General features: G+C 46.4%; 1 protein-coding gene across 2 annotated transcripts in view; it reads right to left on the reverse strand.

The window, feature by feature from the left end:
• Window positions 1–19,870, reverse strand: part of MRPL39 (mitochondrial ribosomal protein L39) — a 110,423-nt gene that overhangs the window by 55,258 nt on the left and 35,295 nt on the right. For both annotated transcript variants that reach the window (XM_044284332.1, XM_044284331.1), the window contains one exon: window positions 8,696–8,835. In XM_044284332.1, coding sequence (XP_044140267.1) covers window positions 8,696–8,835 — 140 coding nt within the window. The remainder of the gene's footprint in view (window positions 1–8,695; window positions 8,836–19,870) is intronic.

Below are 19,870 nucleotides of genomic sequence, written 5' to 3' on the forward strand. Positions count from 1 at the left end.
CAGCTGATCAAAAAGTGAATGGGATGAGAGGTGGGAGGACAGTTCAAGATGGACATGTTGTTCTAGGAGTTTTGATGCGAATGGGAGCAGTGAGATGAGGCGACAGCTGGATAAAGAGGATGGGTCCAGGGAGGGCTTCTTCAGTAAGGTTGTGATGGTTGCATGGGCGGGAAGAAACCAATGGTTAGCGATAAGTTGGGGATAAAGAGGAGACCTATGTACTGTAAAGCATAGTTACACACTGCTGTTAACTGGAAAGAAGTGAAACACTAACTGGTCCCTTGGGACACAATGGTTTCTCTTGGGTCATAACTTCAAATCACATCTTTTTTATAATGCAACAGGCAGAAATGACCTGGGATTAATTTAATTGGATGTTAAATCTTAGAAATTTATGTTTTTATGGCTTCAGTTTCTCCAAAATGAAAGATCAAGAGAGAATTTGCAAATTGTCTTGTTAAAAAAAACAGCCTTTTGTCTACAGCTCCTATGCGTCTCCATGGATACAGACTACAAACAAACCCTCTGTAGTCTGATCCTGTAGCTGTTCTTCCTGTCTCCTATGGTTGGTGTATCTACTGAATGTGAATTAGTAAGAAGCGTGGCACAGATGGAAGAGAACATGAATAGGATTGGACTATACAGGGTTTATTTGTAGTCTGGTACCATGAAAGCACATACAGTAGGTCTGCATCAGAGCTGAAAAAGGCAGGAGAATTTTACTGAAGGCTACCTGCAAAGTTCTTACACTTTTTTTATTTTATTTCAGACACATTTGAGCAATGAAAAAAAATGTTAAAAAAGTGGACATACCCTTTAAGTTCAACATATTCCAAATCCAACATGTTGATGCCTCTTTTCTCCAACATCAGTTGACAGAAGTTAAGCTAGTTGCATATTAGAGTTAAAATCTTCCAAAAGAGGAACATTCTGCCGGAGTTCATTGTATCAGGCATAGCTGGATACAGCCTTTTCCCTCCGGAGCCCATTGACTACATTGGGACCCGGTTGGAATCCGGCCTGTTACCGCCATTAGTGCTGGGATTCGGCAGGACAAAAGCTGACATGCAGAGATATGGGACTGGTCTTTTTGAAATCTGATGGAGTGATAGAAGCTGAAAGTGTAAGCAGGTTTCAGCAGCTTTGACCGCCAACCCAAATTATAACATCTGTATCTCCCGATGTAGAGGAGATAATGCTGCCATTCTGGTCTTGTTCTAAAGCCTAGACTGTCAGCATTCAAACAAGGCCAGTTATATATCTGTTACCAAGCCGAAGCATTAAAGCAGCCCTCCCCACTTCAGCTGGCTGTGATCTCTTTTGCCTGAAGAAGGACATGGGGGCAGTGGGGTAGCTGACAGGTTGCAGGTAGAAAAGAAAAATATATATAAAAAATATTAAAAAGAATATAAATTTGGCCACATCATATATTTTTACTAACCCACAAAATAAAGTTATCATCTTATTTATACCAGAAAGTGAACGCCATAAAAATAAATCCCACAAAATAATGTTAAAGGGAACCTGTCGTCTAGAAAATGCATATTAACCCGCCAGCAGTACCTTATTGCAGCCTGTAGTATGATTGTAAAGGTGTCTGTGTCTTTTCTGTGTAATGCAGCAAAAGTCTGTAAAAAGACTTTTATTTAATGGGCCACGCTATGTAAACGATAGCCTTGAAGTCAAGGGGGCAGCGGCTTTCTCGCCACGCCCCGCCCCCTTTACCTCCCCATAGCGTTTAATTGATAGGATTTCTTTCACTACTGGACGCTTGAATGTAGTCTTGCGCGTGCGCCGTGTCCCTGCAATACCGGCACCTGCGCACTGTTCCATTCCACTATGAGGTATTGTTCAAAAGCTCAATGCTCAGGCACTCGCACATGAGAGCCCACGCATGCGCGAGACTACATTCAAGCAATCGGCAGTGAAGGAATCGGGCATCCTATCAATCAAACGCTATGGGGAGGTAAAGGGGGCAATATGCGCTTCAGGCGAGAAAGCCGCTGCCCCCTTGACTTCAAGACTATCGTTTACATAGCGTGGCCCGTTGAATAAAAGTCTTTTTACAGACTTTTGCTGCATTGCACAGAAAAGACACAGACACCTTTATAATCATACTACAGGCTGCAATAAGGTACTGCTGGCGGGTTAATATGCATTTTCTAGGTGACAGGTTCCATTTAAAATTGCTGGTTTTTTTTATCTTACCCCTAGAAATTAAATAATACAAGTAACTTAATACACTATATAAATCCAATGTATTTTAGCTACAGAGTTATTGACTGAAATCTATCTGTATAGCGCCACCTGCTGTTCGCTCTTTTTCTAATTTCTCTGTCCTGCTCACTGAGACGGAAGCACATGCTTAGGGTCCATTCAGACGTCCGTAGTGCATTCCGGATCCGCAATACACCCTGCCGGCACCCCCATAGAACTGCCAATTCTTGTCTGCAATTGCGGACAAGAGTAGGACATGTTCAATTTTTTTTTGTCGGAGCATCGGGGGTGCACTCGCACATAGTGTGCTCTCCACATCCATTCCATCCCCATAGAGAATAAATGGGTCCGCACTCGTTCTGCAATTTGCGGAACAGATGTGGACCCATTTATACGGACGTGTGACTGGAGCCTCAGTCTCATCCTTCTCGTGCCACCAGCTGCAGCAGACAGGACACGCCCTCTAAGCAGACAGCTTGAACTAAAACTAGCAGAAAATTGGAGCAATGAATGGGTAGATCTCGAGACCGGGGCCGCCATCAGGGGGGTACAGCCGATACTCCAGTAAGGGGCCCAGACCCTGGGGGGGGCCCGGGCAGTTCCAATGTAAAAAAAAAAAAAAAAAAAAAAAAAAAATATTTTTTTTTACCCCCTCTTATTTGTCAGTGACTTGAGTTGAACTTTATTGCATCACTAGAGGGGGGCAATTGATCATTCCTTGCTAGTGATGTCCAGTTCATGAACGAATAAATTCATTTGAATCGATTCAGTTCACTGAACCAGAGGAGTCGATTCCCCTGACTGAGCCGATCCGTGTGAAGCCGCTCAGTCTGAGTCAGTGAGTCACACAGCACACAATAGCAGAGCCGCTGGCAGCAGGGAGGGACTCGGGAGGAGTGTAATCTGATCCTAGAGAGGAAGCTGCTTCTGCCAGCCCCTCCCCTCCCCGCCCACCAACCAATCAGAGCTGAGTCAGTGAGTCACACAGCACACAATAGCAGAGCCGCTGGCAGCAGGGAGGGGAGGGGAGGGACTCGGGAGTGTAATCTGATCCTAGAGTGGAAGCTGCTTCTGCCAGCCCCTCCCCTCCCCGCCCACCAACCAATCAGAGCTGAGGCAAGGCAAGCACTAGTAGCTCTGAGTCTGAGTCACTGACACAAGTGCAGGGAGTCTGAGAAAGAATCGAATGAGTCTCAGGTTAAAAGAATCTAAAGATCCGACTTAGTTAGAGACTCATTCGATTCTTTGAGTTAAAAGAGCCGTGAGTCACTAGAGCAGTTTACACTGAGGCTGAGGCTTTTGTTGCAGCAGTGATAAGATTAAGGGACAGGAGCAGAGAGATAAGAGAAGGGACAGATGACTGTGAAGACCACGCGATCTGTTGCTCAGAAGCCATGAGATTGTAAGGCTACTTTCACACTAGCGGCAGGTCGGATCCGACAGGCTGTTCACCCTGTCGGATCCGTCCTGCCGTTATTTCGCCGGACCACCGCTCCGTCCCCATTGACTATAATGGGGACGGGGGTGGAGCTCCGGCCCAGCACGGCAGTGCATGGCGAAAGGCCGCCGGACTAAAAGTACTGCATGTCCAACTTGTTGTGTGGTCTTTGCTCGGGGGTAAAATGCAAAGCTGTTTTCTGGATTATCCCACAGGGCCATGATCCTCCATCATTGTTATTAACCCCTCCCTTGCCAGCCCACCCAGCCCTATTTAGCTTTGTGTTCAGCTTTGAAAAAGATGTTTAGGCCATGAAGGGGTTAATTAAGTGTTGGAGGGGGTGGGGGGTGTTATTGTGCATATTGTGTTTGGGATCCATTTAACAAGTTTGACCAGTTGGGTTTGAGAGTGGTTGAGTGTCATCCACAGATCCCTCACAACAGTGCGTCACCCACAGACCCCCCCATAACAGTGTGTCACCCACAGACCCCCCATAACAGTGTGTCACCCACAGATCCCTCATAACAGTGCGTCACCCACAGACCCCCCCATAACAGTGCGTCACCCACAGATCCCCCATAACAGTGTGTCATCCACAGATCCCCCATAACAGTGTGTCATCCACAGATCCCCCATAACAGTGTGTCATCCACAGATCCCCCATAACAGTGTGTCATCCACAGATCCCCCATAACAGTGTGTCATCCACAGATCCCCCATAACAGTGTGTCATCCACAGATCCCCCATAACAGTGTGTCATCCACAGATCCCCCATAACAGTGTGTCATCCACAGATCCCCCATAACAGTGTGTCATCCACAGATCCCCCATAACAGTGTGTCATCCACAGATCCCCCATAACAGTGTGTCATCCACAGATCCCCCATAACAGTGTGTCATCCACAGATCCCCCATAACAGTGTCATCCACAGATCCCCCATAACAGTCTGTCATCCACAGATCCCCCATAACAGTGTCATCCACAGATCCCCATGACAGTGTCATCCACAGATTCCTCATAACAGTGCGTCATCCAGAGATTCCTCATAACAGTGTCATCCACAGATTCCCCATAACAGTGTGTCACCCACAGATCCCCCATAACAGTGTGTCACCCACAGATCCCCCATAACAGTGTCATCCACAGATCCCCATGACAGTGTCATCCACAGATTCCTCATAACAGTGCGTCATCCAGAGATTCCTCATAACAGTGTCATCCACAGATTCCCCCATAACAGTGTGTCATCCACAGATTCCCCCATAACAGTGTGTCATCCACAGATCCCCCATAACAATGTCATCCACAGATGCCCCCATAACAGTGTCATCCACAGATTCCCCCATAACAGTGTGTCATCCACAGATCCCCCATAACAGTGTGTCATCCACAGATCCCCCATAACAGTGTGTCATCCACAGATCCCCCATAACAGTGTGTCATCCACAGATTCCCCCATAACAGTGTGTCATCCACAGATCCCCCCATAACAGTGTGTCATCCACAAATCCCCCCATAACAGTGTGTCATCCACAAATCCCCCATAACATTGTGTCATCCACAGATCCCCCCATAACAGTGTGTCATTCACAGATCCCCCATAACAGTGTGTCATCCACAGATTCCCCCATAACAGTGTGTCATCCACAGATTCCCCCATAACAGTGTGTCATCCACAGATCCCCATAACTGTGTCATCCACAGATTCCCCCATAACAGTGTCATCCACAGATTCCCCCATAACAGTGTGTCATCCACAGATTCCCCCATAACAGTGTCATCCACAGATTCCCCCCATAACAGTACGTCATCCACAGATCCCCCCATAACACTAACAGTAAACCTTGTGCTTTTTTAGTATTTTTTTTTTTTAATGTGCCAGGGGAAGATTGCTAGGGCAGATAAGAACAGGTAGTGTAGTTAGTGTTAGTGGAGGGTCCTGCTTAAAAGAGTCTACCTCGTCGTGGTAGCGGCTTCATATTATTTGGTCAAAAATGAATTCCTTACTGAAATCACTGATTATCACTTTTTACTGTCTTTGTAGTTGTAAAAAAATTATGAAATTGGGGGTAGGTCCTTGGGGGTGGAGGGGAGGTGGAGTCAGGATGGATTCTAAAGGGGCGGGGTAGGAGGGGGGGCCCAGGCCTTGAGCTGTGTAAGGGGCCCCAAAATTTCTGATGGCAGCCCTGCGAGACCCATATGATGTACAAGGCTGGTTCTAGATTTCTTAGGGCTCATGCACACGAACATATTTTTTTCCGTTCCGTCTTTTTACAGGTCCGTATTCGGAACCATTCACTTCAGTGGGGGTTGAAAAAAACAGAAATTACTCTGTGTGCATTCAATGTCCGTATGTCCACATGTCCGTTCCGCAAAAAGATAGAACATATCCTATTCTTGTCCGTTTTGTGGACAAGGACAGGCATTGTTACAATGGATCCGCAAAAAAATGGATGCAAATGGACATCACACGGATGTCATACTTTTTTTTTTTTTGCGGATCCATGCTTTGCGGACTGCAAAATACATACGGTCATGTGAATGAGGCCTTACAAAGAAGTTGTTGTGTATTAGATTATATATGATTTTCATTTTTTACATTGTCACTAAGGGGTTAAAAAAATGCCCTTGTGTCCCTCCAGTTAGATTTTCTTCAGACAAAATTCAAAATCTATAATCAAAGAAAAATTGACAATTTCCGGAGGGTTTTTCCAATTTTAACGTGCCTGTTGAGGAGTTAAGCCGCGCACTAACATTCGGACACAGTGGGATTATTGATGATGGGTAAACAAGAACGATCCTGTATTTCCGTGGACGCGCAGAGTTCCCGTTAGTAAACAGGACTACACCCAATCCCTGTAAGCACGTAAGACGCCGCGTGTGATCACACAAAGGCTACAGGAGCTCCTATAGAATGAATGCCACAAGGGGGGGCCTTCTTGGCCGGGGAGATTTGCACAGAAGTCTTAAAACTGATCGTTGTCAATTTTCCTGTTGCTTTGATCAAAGCGAGGAGTGAAAAGGTCATGCGTCCTGCACGGATCAGATACCACTTAGCCCTATTGATGCTGCTGGACGCCTTTGTGTTTCCAGATTAGGCGCTGATAAAAGGCTCTTCACGAGCCGGAACGTGACTGTTCAGCCTTGTAATTGTATAGCACGTGATTCCTAAGCCTCATATAGACACAAAGGGATTATGCCAAAAGCAAATATACCGCATACAAGACCATGAGCTATCGAAAAACACGAAGCAGGAACGACTGGAAGCACGTTTCTAATAAGCTTAAGCTTATGGAGCAAAATTTCTTAACGGGGTTGCCCTGCCATTAAAGGGGTTAGCCTGTGCGTGTATACTTATTACTTCTGTGTAGGATGCAGGGAAATATTAAAGAAAGCACTCCCACAATTTTTTTTTTATCTCTGACCTGTTAAAAAGGTGCATGATGTAAACTGTAGAGAAGGCAATCTTCTTCCAAGTGACTGTATTTGTGAGTTATCCCCTCCCTTCTGATCCTCAGCTGTATCATGTGACCAGCGTTCTGACTTTCCAAATACACCAGCTTCTTATGTGGGGACAGGAAGCCAGTTGCTCTATGTATTCCTATGGGAGCCTCAATGTCAGTCTCATAGGAATGAATAGAGAAGTAACTGACTTCCTCTCCTGTGTCAGATGGAGATGAGAGAGTTGGTCACATGACTCAGCTGAGGATCAGAAGGGAGGTTATAACTCACAAGTACAGACACTGATTACATCATGTACCTTTGTAACAGATCAGAGAATACAACTTTTTTGTGGGAGTGCTACTTTAAACGTAATAATAGATGTCTTTCAACAGATTAGCCAGGTTTTCTTATTATGTGAAGCTACCACCGACCAGCCGCTCTCTTCCATGGCTGAGTTCTTCGGCTCCTGTAAGAACAGCGCAGTGTGCTACTGTCGGGGTGCGGGTGCTTCTAGTCTGACAGAATTCAGCACCTGTGGAGATGCAGGATGTAGCTCCTGCCCCTCTGTCCCCGCTGCTCTCCACTTCCTGATGGCAGCTGTACACACAGGAAATGGCTGAGCATGCCCTCTCAGCCAATCAATACATCTTGCTTTTCATATTTTATCTCAATTCCTGGTTTTGGACAACTTTTGGAAAACCCCTTTAACCCCTTCATGACAAGGGGTGTTTTGGGCCTTCTTGATCAGAACAAACCTAATCTTTGCATGCTTAGCACCAAGTACTGTAGCACCATGATAATTAATGGGCTGCAGGACCATGCCAGTAGCCCATTAATTTATGTGGTGTGGTCCAAAAGGGGTCAATAGGACCTGGATCTAATGAGGTCCCAGTGTCGTTAGCCAAACCAGTAGCTTGTTAGTTACTGCCATACCTAGTTTCCTCCTGAAGCAGGGACACTGGCTTTATTTATGTGATTTAGTTGGTGAGACCTGATGAGGCTGGTGTACTTACTTTGGTGATAGGAGACTGAGTTTAGAATGTTTAAACACCAGAATCAGCAGCTCTTTTACTCTATCTGGACTCATAAAATGCTCATTATAAAGGGAGCCTGTCTGCTGTTTTATGGACACTAAATCAATAATATTGCAGGGAAGGGAACATGCAAACATTAATTTCTGGATGAAATTTCCAAGATATAGAACTTGACTGATTAAGGAAATGAGCTGACAAGTGCCCAGAGGTCCCAACTGTGTTGAGTTCCATGTTTATCAGTATGCAGCAAGCTCCCTCTAGTGGTGGCTGCAGGTAACCATGTTTTGTGGACAAGGACAGGCATAAAACTGCAGGGAATTTGAGTTTCTCCTATTACAAAGTATGGTTTTATGGTGTTGCACAAAATTAGAAAAATATGGCTTTCTTCTTCTACAAATGGTGCCACACCTAATGACAAGGCTGTGTGTGGGATTACAGCTCAGCCCCATTCACTTTCATCGAGCGGATTTGCAATAATAAACAAAACCTGTGTACAGGGGTGGCGCTGTTTCTGGAAAAAACAGACATGGCGTTCTTAGACTGGACAACCCTATACTGACCTTATTAACTTCCACTGGATCTTCATCCTTGAAGGTAAGAAACTGTATGGTGCACGATTTAGTTAGAGGCTTGTACATGTCCCACAGCTCCCCATCCACCAGGGCCAGTATGGATTTTGCACAGTACCACTCGCTTAGATCTGTAATCAAGACAAATTATAGCATATTACACACCACAAAGGCACAGCTCATATCAAACCCACACCACAGCTTCCAGGTAAATAACAGAAACTAAACCACCAAGTCAAGGTACACCAAAAACCCAGGGACTCTTGACTGGCACTCTGCACTGCCTGGGGGTCTCACAGAGCGACGGACGGCTGCCGCCCGGGGGGTCTCAGAGAGCGACGGACCGCTGCCGCCCGGGGGGGTCTCGCAGAGCGACGGACCGCAGCCGCCCAGGGGGGGCTCGCAGAGCGACGGACCGCAGCCGCCCGGGGGGGCTCACAGAGCGACGGACCGCTGCCGCCCAGGGGGGCTCACAGAGCGACGGACCGCTACCGCCTGGGGGGGCTCACAGAGGTGGGGACTAGCAGATGCTGACTGCATAACTCATAACTGCGTTTTGTGCCTGATGAAGAGCCCTGTTTAGGCTTGTGATGCATTGCAAAGTGAACACATATAACGACATACAAGCACCCACAACCCGTCTGCCCGCTGGTCCATTTTCAGCTCACCCAGCTTTCCACAAGCCACTGATACAGATACGTCTCACGTATATAATCGTTCCGTCTCCGCTCTCGTGTAGTACACTGCAGGTATGTATTATGAATGCTCCATACTCCACTCTCTACCTAATTTATGCTTTTAATTCAGATTATAGCGCAGACTTTTTCCATGTTCTGTATATTTCCAGCCCGTCTGAAGTAAATATAAACCGCACTTCGGCGGAAAGACGCCACCAATAAACAAAGGAGTTCACAGCTATCGAATATTGGGAAATCTGAACAGTAACAAAACAAATCAATTTTAATTATGGCGGAAAACCTGGCTAAACAAGATTAATTGTATCCCTCAATGGGCCGCAGAGGACGCACATGTAGAAGCTTAGTTACTGTAGACGAACCTGTACAGAGATCATTAACCCATCAGTCAGAGGTGGAGACGGAAGCAAACTTGTGGTCGGAATGAAAAGACCCCCATTAATAATTTTTACATTAGTCACAAAAATAAATTATTACAAAAATGTTCTGGGCCCAGGTCATCATACCGGAGTTTTGCTCGTTTCCAAAGATTTCCTCCCCACCATTCAATGGGCAGAAAAAAGCAGTTCTCACCCTCGCAGCCAAGGCGAGGGCATCTATTACATGGTAGCACGGTCATGTGGATGACTGCAAGGGACATGTTCAGTCGGCAGTAGCTTTGACTGGCAATATAAACTAGGGCTGCAGCTAACGATTATTTGAATAATCGATTAGTTTTCGATTATTTCATCGATTAAATCGGGGAAAAAACACCAAAACGACAAAAAAAAAAGGGGTTTATATGATGTTACTTGAAAAATTATGTTCAAAGGCCATATTAAAACAAATTGTGGAGGGCACCGTTATGGAGGGGTATTGTGGATGGCACCGTTATGGAGGGGTATTGTGGATGGCACCGTTATGGAGGGGATCTGTGGATGGCACCCATGGAGGGGATTCTGTGGATGGCACCCATGGAGGGGATTCTGTGGATGGCACCCATGGAGGGGATTCTGTGGATGGCACAGTTATGGAGGGGATTCTGTGGATGGCACAGTTATGGAGGGGGTCTGTGGATGGCACAGTTATGGAGGGGGTCTGTGGATGGCACAGTTATGGAGGGGGTCTGTGGATGGCACAGTTATGGAGGGGGTCTGTGGATGGCACAGTTATGGAGGGGGTCTGTGGATGGCACAGTTATGGAGGGGGTCTGTGGATGGCACAGTTATGGAGGGGGTCTGTGGATGGCACAGTTATGGAGGGGGTCTGTGGATGGCACAGTTATGGAGGGGGTCTGTGGATGGCACAGTTATGGAGGGGGTCTGTGGATGGCACAGTTATGGAGGGGGTCTGTGGATGGCACAGTTATGGAGGGGGTCTGTGGATGGCACAGTTATGGAGGGGGTCTGTGGATGGCACAGTTATGGAGGGGGTCTGTGGATGGCACAGTTATGGAGGGGATCTGTGGATGGCACAGTTATGGAGGGGATCTGTGGATGGCACAGTTATGGAGGGGATCTGTGGATGGCACAGTTATGGAGGGGATCTGTGGATGGCACAGTTATGGAGGGGATCTGTGGATGGCACAGTTATGGAGGGGATCTGTGGATGGCACAGTTATGGAGGGGATCTGTGGATGGCACAGTTATGGAGGGGATCTGTGGATGGCACAGTTATGGAGGGGATCTGTGGATGGCACAGTTATGGAGGGGATCTGTGGATGGCACAGTTATGGAGGGGATCTGTGGATGGCACAGTTATGGAGGGGATCTGTGGATGGCACAGTTATGGAGGGGATCTGTGGATGGCACAGTTATGGAGGGGATCTGTGGATGGCACAGTTATGGAGGGGATCTGTGGATGGCACAGTTATGGAGGGGATCTGTGGATGGCACAGTTATGGAGGGGATCTGTGGATGGCACAGTTATGGAGGGGATCTGTGGATGGCACAGTTATGGAGGGGATCTGTGGATGGCACAGTTATGGAGGGGATCTGTGGATGGCACAGTTATGGAGGGGATCTGTGGATGGCACAGTTATGGAGGGGATCTGTGGATGGCACAGTTATGGAGGGGATCTGTGGATGGCACAGTTATGGAGGGGATCTGTGGATGGCACAGTTATGGAGGGGATCTGTGGATGGCACAGTTATGGAGGGGATCTGTGGATGGCACAGTTATGGAGGGGATCTGTGGATGGCACAGTTATGGAGGGGATCTGTGGATGGCACAGTTATGGAGGGGATCTGTGGATGGCACAGTTATGGAGGGGATCTGTGGATGGCACAGTTATGGAGGGGATCTGTGGATGGCACAGTTATGGAGGGGATCTGTGGATGGCACAGTTATGGAGGGGATCTGTGGATGGCACAGTTATGGAGGGGATCTGTGGATGGCACAGTTATGGAGGGGATCTGTGGATGGCACAGTTATGGAGGGGATCTGTGGATGGCACAGTTATGGAGGGGATCTGTGGATGGCACAGTTATGGAGGGGATCTGTGGATGGCACAGTTATGGAGGGGATCTGTGGATGGCACAGTTATGGAGGGGATCTGTGGATGGCACAGTTATGGAGGGGATCTGTGGATGGCACAGTTATGGAGGGGATCTGTGGATGGCACAGTTATGGAGGGGATCTGTGGATGGCACAGTTATGGAGGGGATCTGTGGATGGCACAGTTATGGAGGGGATCTGTGGATGGCACAGTTATGGAGGGGATCTGTGGATGGCACAGTTATGGAGGGGATCTGTGGATGGCACAGTTATGGAGGGGATCTGTGGATGGCACAGTTATGGAGGGGATCTGTGGATGGCACAGTTATGGAGGGGATCTGTGGATGGCACAGTTATGGAGGGGATCTGTGGATGGCACAGTTATGGAGGGGATCTGTGGATGGCACTGTTATGGAGGGGATCTGTGGATGGCACTGTTATGGAGGGGATCTGTGGATGGCACTGTTATGGAGGGGATCTGTGGATGGCACTATAAAGCATCTTATGCTATATGTGTCATCCACAGATCTCCCCCATAGCAGTGTCATCCACAGATCCCCCTCCCCATAACAGTGCCATCCACAGATCCCCCCCCATAACAGCCCCGGCCCCACTGCTCACAGCAGTATTCCTTAACCGGCAGTAACTTTTACTTTAAATCACCGCATCTTCTTTTACCTTACAATGAAGCTCCAGTAACAGGCAGAGCGGGCGCGGCGTAACGTCACTTACCCACGTGGCACGCCTGCTCCGCTGGCTTCAGTCATAAAATGGGGCGGAGCATTCGCGTCACGTGAGTAAGTAACGTTACGCCGCCGCCCGCTCTGCCTGTTACTGGAGCTTCATTGTACGGTAATAAAGATGTGGTGATCTAAAGTTCAAGGATACGTAGGCATAGCACCTGACCACCCGCTCCTGCCCGCATAGCAACGAACCGGCCGATTATTCGATAACAGGATTCGTTGACAACTGAAGAAGACTTGCCTGAATGCCATTTTTTTTCCATAGGAACGTATTAGTGCCGGATCCGGCATTCAAAATACTGGAATGCCGTACCCGTCCTTCCGGTCTGCGCATGTGCAGACCTTTAAAAATGAGAAGAAGAAAAAATACTGGATCCGTTTTGCCTGATGACACCGGAAAAACGGATGCAGTATTGCAATGCATTTTTCTGACTGATCAGGTATTTTTCTGACTGATCAGGATCAGAAAAAATGACATGTGTTTGCATACAGTTTGCCTGATCAGGCAGGTAAAGTTCAGGCAACGGAACTGCCTGCCGGAATCAAACAACGCAAGTGTGAAAGTAGCCTGAGCCCAGGGGAATTCAGGGTTTCAGCACGATTGGCTCTATGTGAGAAGGGGCGAAAACAAAAAAAGCAGGTGCCAAATATAAAGATTTTGCTGCTTTCTTCTTGCAATCTGTATTTATTTTTATTTTTTATCTACTCTCCTCGATAATGTGATTAAGGCCTCATGCGCACGGAGTAAGACATATCATACGGACCAGTGAGCATTCCACATACCGCCATGCAGTGCCTTCATTAGACTTCCTCTGCGTGCTTCTCTGTGAAAGCAGAGCCACATGGCGGTGCAGTACGAACTCTAAGATTTCCGTGACTACACCAAGAAAGTCAATGTCAGTTCTTGGAATTGTGTCCAGGCGGACACCACTTCAGGTGTCTGTCTGTGGTTTAGATGTAGTCAATGGGGCTCAAACAACTGCGAGCGGGCCCTCAGAATTCTGAGTGAAAAACCGAGGCAGAAACCATGTTGGATTTTGCTTCTGAACGCTAGGGGTTTTCTAGAAGGTAACACTGATGGCCAGTCCATAGGTAAGAGAACCCTTGTAGGATGTCCCTAGGTATACAGCTGTATCCGGGACTCCAGACTAGGGCAAAAAAAATGTAGCCAACTACATACTGGTTATATAATTGAACTGAAAAACAAAACTGTATGCAGTGAGCTCCCCCTAGTGGAGGCTTCAATTATAATTTTATTAAAGGGGTTATCCCAAGAGTTGAAAACATCTGATGTAATAGACACCATTATTTTACCTATACAAGTGCAAAAAATGCTGCTCTCCAGTCCAGTTATTACTACTAGGGGCATTTTGATGGACTCTGCTACTACTGGGGTCAGTATGGTGGGCTTTATTACTACTGGGGGACTATAAGACACTATGAGCAACATTATTACTTCTGGGGCACAATATGGGACATTATTATTACTAGGTGCACGATTAGACATTCTGGAAGAGAATTATTACCATTGGTGGGATTTTTAGGAGCACTATTACTGTAGGGGCACCCAGGCACAGTATCAGCTTAGCACAATTATTTTTCGGGGACACCATGTTTGCAGCACTATTACTGTTAGGGAAACTATTCGCAGGGTGCAATTATTTCTGAGGCACCGTGTGTCGAAGGGGGAACCATCTGTGTGGTACTAGTATTTTCAGGGGACTATCTGTTTCTGCAGTACAGTATTGGGGAGCACAGAGTGGGTGGTAGGATTGAGTGTTCAGAAGGTTGGAGGATGATGGAAAAGGAGGAACCTAAGATGTCTGTGTGTCTGACTCTGTAGAGTGAAGACCTGACTGAAAGAAGTCATCATGGTGGTCTGGTCCGCATGGAGAAGATGAGGAAAAAGAACATGTATATCAGAGCAAAAGTCACTGGATGTAAGAGGAATGTAGTGCTGTATTCTCCTGTATGTTAGGTCGTGCAGAATATAATTTAAAAAGTTATAGTCATTCCTTATGGGTCCTAATGTGGTTTCTGTCATGTAGTGCCGCGTGCTGAACTCTTCTCTCTGTCAAATCTGAAGGAACTTTCGGCGGCTTAGAACAGAGCCTATGACAGCGGCATGAGAATAGCCATATTTTGTTCACATTTCCCAATGTTCGCTTCCTTGGGGGTACTCTGTGCAAACTTTTTGTCACTAGGGGGTACCTGTCGTGAAAAGGTTGAGGACCACTGGTCTAGAGAGAGACAGAGCCATATACTTCTTGGGCCACTTCTGATCACTACTTCAGCTCTGAGAGGATGGAGGGAGCAGAGAAGCTACTGAGCATGTGGGACCACCTCTAAAAAGCAGGAGAAGATGGACCAGAAGAATTAACAGCAGGGGGGGCTACCAGAGAGGAAAATAATGTACCCAAAAGCCATAGCAATATTTTAATTTCATGTATATTGTAATACTACTTCATTTTATACTATGTTTATCTCTATATAAGAAAATGGAGCTCTGACTGCTATAAAGGTATTTTAAGAAATAAATCAGCCCTGAATGTCAGACCTAAAAATAACATGGCGTTAAAAACTAGAAATTCCCTTTAATCTCTATTTACATGAAGCCAGAAAAGCCCCATTAGGAAACAGCGGAGAGTAATGCAATGATTTATGCGTCCCGGTGCGCAGTTTTTCTTCTAATATAGAGATAAATGCTCTTTACGGCCGGAGACGTATTGAATGGCACAGAGATATCATTGCTTCCAAGGGAATGGAAAGGGTGCACTCCCATAAACACTGGTTACTTCTCAAAAATAATACCGCCGCGATTTGCAGGCCGACCGCCTAATAATTTAGTGCTGGAGACTCCGCTAAGGACGTTCAATATTCTGATTTACCGAGATTTAATGTTTTCTCCATCACGGTTGTACAGAGGAGTCGTAAATGCTGGTGTGTAACAGTCTTTCCTACAAAGTGAAAGCATTTATTAACGCCTTTCCATAAAATCCTCTCCGCAGAATTTCCCCAAGGGCGAGATGATTTCAGCCAACACGAGTGACTGAAGTGATTGCAATTAAAAAAATAAAATACAAAAAAAAATACAAAAAAATTAAATAAAAATTAGCGGGAAAGAAAACTCAACTGCAAGGCCGGTCCGGTATAACCGCTAAGAAAAATTAAATTAGAAATTTAATTGCATTTTTCTGGTAATGTTCATTTAATTAACTGTTGCTACCTAATTAATTTGGAATTATTAACAAAAGGCCAGTTAACTGAACTATGAAAATTTAACAGGAGGTGATAGCCATTTCTGATAGATTTGGCTGCTCCCGCGTAAGTACAGGTCACTGGATGCGGTATTAACAGGCTAACAATATTACATTTTCCCTCTACGTCTGAGGAGCCCAGACCGAGCGGCCGCATTATTCAATTGTATCGCAATAAAAGGGGATTTTCAAAGCTTTTTTTAATTATTACTCCAAAGTCAGTCAAAGACATCGGCCAAAAAAAGTATATAATCTCTGGGTTGTTATTATAGCAGAGGGTAATTAGAAATCCCGGGTAGGTACAGCGTGATGTCCATAGCGTAGGCGTTTGCAATGAGCATAAAGAAAAAAATTTAATAAAATAAAAAATTTTAAACACGGTACGCAGCTCGACAAGATCGCTGTACGCGGTTACACTTCCGTATTTAGTCAAGAACGATTTTAGTTTTTTTTTTTTCTTACTAGATTTTCCTTTTCGGCCTCGCTCACACGAATGATACGGATTGGCTCAGGATTCGTTCAGTGAAACGCACACCATTTCGCAAGCAAGATCGGTCTGCTTTGTCTGCGATTGCGTTCAGTTTTTTTCCACGAAAAAGAGAAAAAGTTACTAATGTATTGTGATTGTCCATATTGCCTCCTTTTCTGGCTGGATTCATTTCTCCATCGCATTATGCACTGCACATTTCCATGGTTACGACCCCCCTGCAATCCATCAGTAGTGGTCGTGCGTGCACACTATAGAAAAAAGAGCCGGCCTATTCGTTCCCGCAGACCCGGCCACCAGAGAGGCTGGCGCTTTTTTCCTATAGTGTGCAAGCACGACCACCACTGCACGGTGGTCGTAACCCAGGTTGTCTGCGGAAGTGATTGCCCATGCTGACATTCCTCCATGATCTATTTTCTTCCTGCCCCAGCGACAGGTCACCACTGCATCCAGTCACTGGCTTTAACGACAACGTGTCAATACCACTGGGGTCATCACTGTGGGCAGTGATTATGATTGGCTGCAGTGGTCACATGTCGTGTCAACAACCACTTTTAAGAAGAGCCGTGACATGATCTGATTTAGTAAATACCTGTATTCCCCATGTAATAATGATTCTGCAGCGTCCTTGTACCATTTCTGAATTATTCCTCCAAAAAAGGGATAAACTGACAACTGGGCGTTACCATTCCCCTTGTCCAAGGGGTGTGTCCCTGCACAGTCTGCCACTGGCATCACTGAATGGACGGCATCAGACTGTGTAGGGACACACCCCGAACTGGTAACATAGCTGTCAATTTACTCAAATTTCTGGAGGAATAGCAGAGGAATGGCACAAAGTACAATTCTATTGCCCCAGACTTGTTATAGTGTGAGGAATACAGGTATGTACTGAAACAGACATGTAAGGAGAGGCGAGAGGTCCCCTTTAACTGCAAAATTAAAGGTATTTCTGTTTAGGGAATCGTTCAAGTCCATGTAAAAAATTAAAAACACACAACGGCCCTGATTTATTAAGGCCTCTTTCACATGGGCGTCGCGTGTGAGGGCTGGATAGGATGCGGGTGCGTCGTGGAAAAATCGTGCAATTTTGCCTGCGAGTGGGGTGAGTATTGTATGCGTTCTTCAGTTTTTTCCGTGCGTGAGAAAAAACTGAATGTGGTACCCAGACCCAAACCTGGACGTCTTCACTGAAGTTCGGGTTTGGGTTAGGTATTCTGTAGATTGTAATATTTTCCCTTTCAACATGGTTATAAGGGAAAATAATAGAATTCTTAATACAGAATGCTAAGTAAATTAGGGATGGAGGGGTAAAAAAAAAAAAAAAAAATTTAAAACTCACCTCATCCACTTGTTTGCGCTGCCCGGTTTGTCGTCTTTCTTCTTCTTTGAGAACCTGGGAGGAAAAAGGCCTTTGGTGAAGTCACTGCGCTCATCACATGGTCCATCACCATGGTGATGGACCATGCAATGAGCGCAGTGATGTCACCAAAGGTCCTTTTCTCCCAGGTTCTCAAAGAAGAAGAAAGACGACGAGCCGGGCAGCGCAAACAAGTGGATGAGGTGAGTTTTTAATTTTTTTTTTATTTTTTTTACCCCTCCATCCCTAATTTACTTAACCATGTTATAAGGGAAAATAATGACGATCGGGTCCCTATCCCGATCGTCTCCTAGCAACCATGCGTGAAAAATCGCACCGCATCCGCACTTGCTTTCGATTTTCACGCAGCCCCATTCACTTCTATGGGGCCTGCGTTGCATGAAAAACACACAATATAGAACATGCTGCATGCACGCAACGCACAAGTGATGCATGAAAATCACCGCTCATGTGCACAGCCCCATAGAAATTAACGGGTCCGGATTCAGTGCGGGTGCAATGCGTTCAACTCACGCATTGCACCTGTGCGGAATTCTCGCTCGTGTGAAAGGGGCCTAAGGCCGGCGTGTGCTATGTCAGGCTTGATAGGGCCTGCATTGCCGGAGGAGGCCTCCTCTGGGGTGAGTGCAGTTTGGAGCTGCCGTAGATTACAGTCATTAGCCAGTCTGTTGTAAATAATGATGGAATGACCGGGGACCTTGGCACCGCTGGCACTCGCCAAGTAGAAAAGGCGGATTAGTGACTTTTCTACACCAAAAAGAGGAATGATAAATTCCCCCCTAGTCTCTGGAGCAGCAGGCAGGGAACGAAGTGCGGCAGGGAACGAAGTGCGGCAGGAAAATTCTGCACAAATTGCTTCCGGCCACTTTGGAGACACAGTGGTAACGTGAAGGCGTCTGACTCCAATACTTTTAGGACAATGGATTTACAATGACAATGGAGCATAGAATGCAACGTGCTTTTGTCTTCTTCTCCATCCTTACCATTTCTGAGCCTGTCACTTCGTAGTTTGGTTCTGCGCTGACTGATGTGAACTCCATTGTGCTATAGACAGGAGCCTGTGCTGGAGGTCTATCATGGAAGGTCTGTGTGAACCCTGCTGACCCACACTATAGAACGCACGTAAATCTCCTCAATCACTGACAGGAACTCAAGGACGGTCAATGTATGAAAGGCTGAATCTACTGATGGAAGGGCCGACCCACATGGGGACAGAACAACCTTTCTAAAGAGACGTGACCGTGGTCCATTAGGCGCAAGACCATACAGATATATCAAATATATAAATATTGATAAAAAACTACATTCATTGATTTTTTTAAACAAATGACAGGACAACCACCAAATTAATATTTTTTTTTTAAAAAGTTATAATTACTCTCCCGAACTCCCTCTGTTAAAGCGCCACCGCTCTGTTCTCCCCGTGGTTGTTCTGGCTGCTGCGGTGACGTCCCCATATGGCACACTTGACTGCTGTATTCAGTCACTGGCCTTAGTGGTCTCATTTCAAATACCGCTGAGGCCAGTGACTGGCAGCAGTGGTCACGTGAGGAATACGAGCACGTTGCCGCTGCAGTCGAAACATTAGGTCACTGCTGCAGAAGAGGGGGAGAGGAGACGTGCTGGAAAGGAGAAAGCTCGGGATGACAAACAAAACTTATTACTGTATTTTTCACTTTAAGACACACCTAGACCTCAAATTAGACCCCCAATTTTTATCAGACCTCAGATCAGACCCCCACATCAGACGAAAAAGAACTAAATAAAAACGTACCTCTCTGGGCAGCTCGCTGCACTCACCGCTCCCTGGTCTTCTCCGGGCCTGCGCTGCACAGTGTACTGACATCACACAGCGTCAGGTAATGGTGCACACACTACATCCCGACGGTGTACGCAGTCAGGACAGTGCAGTGGGGGCCCGGAGAAGACCAGGGAGCAGTAAGGCCTGCGCTGCACAGTGTACTGACATCACACAGCGTCAGGTAATGGTGCACACACTACATCCTGACGGTGTACGCAGTCAGGACAGTGCAGTGGGGGCCCGGAGAAGACCAGGGAGCAGTAAGGCCTGCGCTGCACCGTGTACTGACATCACACAGCGTCAGGTAATGGTGCACACACTACATCC

The sequence above is a fragment of the Bufo gargarizans genome, chromosome 3, assembly GCF_014858855.1.
Source record: "Bufo gargarizans isolate SCDJY-AF-19 chromosome 3, ASM1485885v1, whole genome shotgun sequence".
Classification (NCBI taxonomy): domain Eukaryota; kingdom Metazoa; phylum Chordata; class Amphibia; order Anura; family Bufonidae; genus Bufo; species Bufo gargarizans.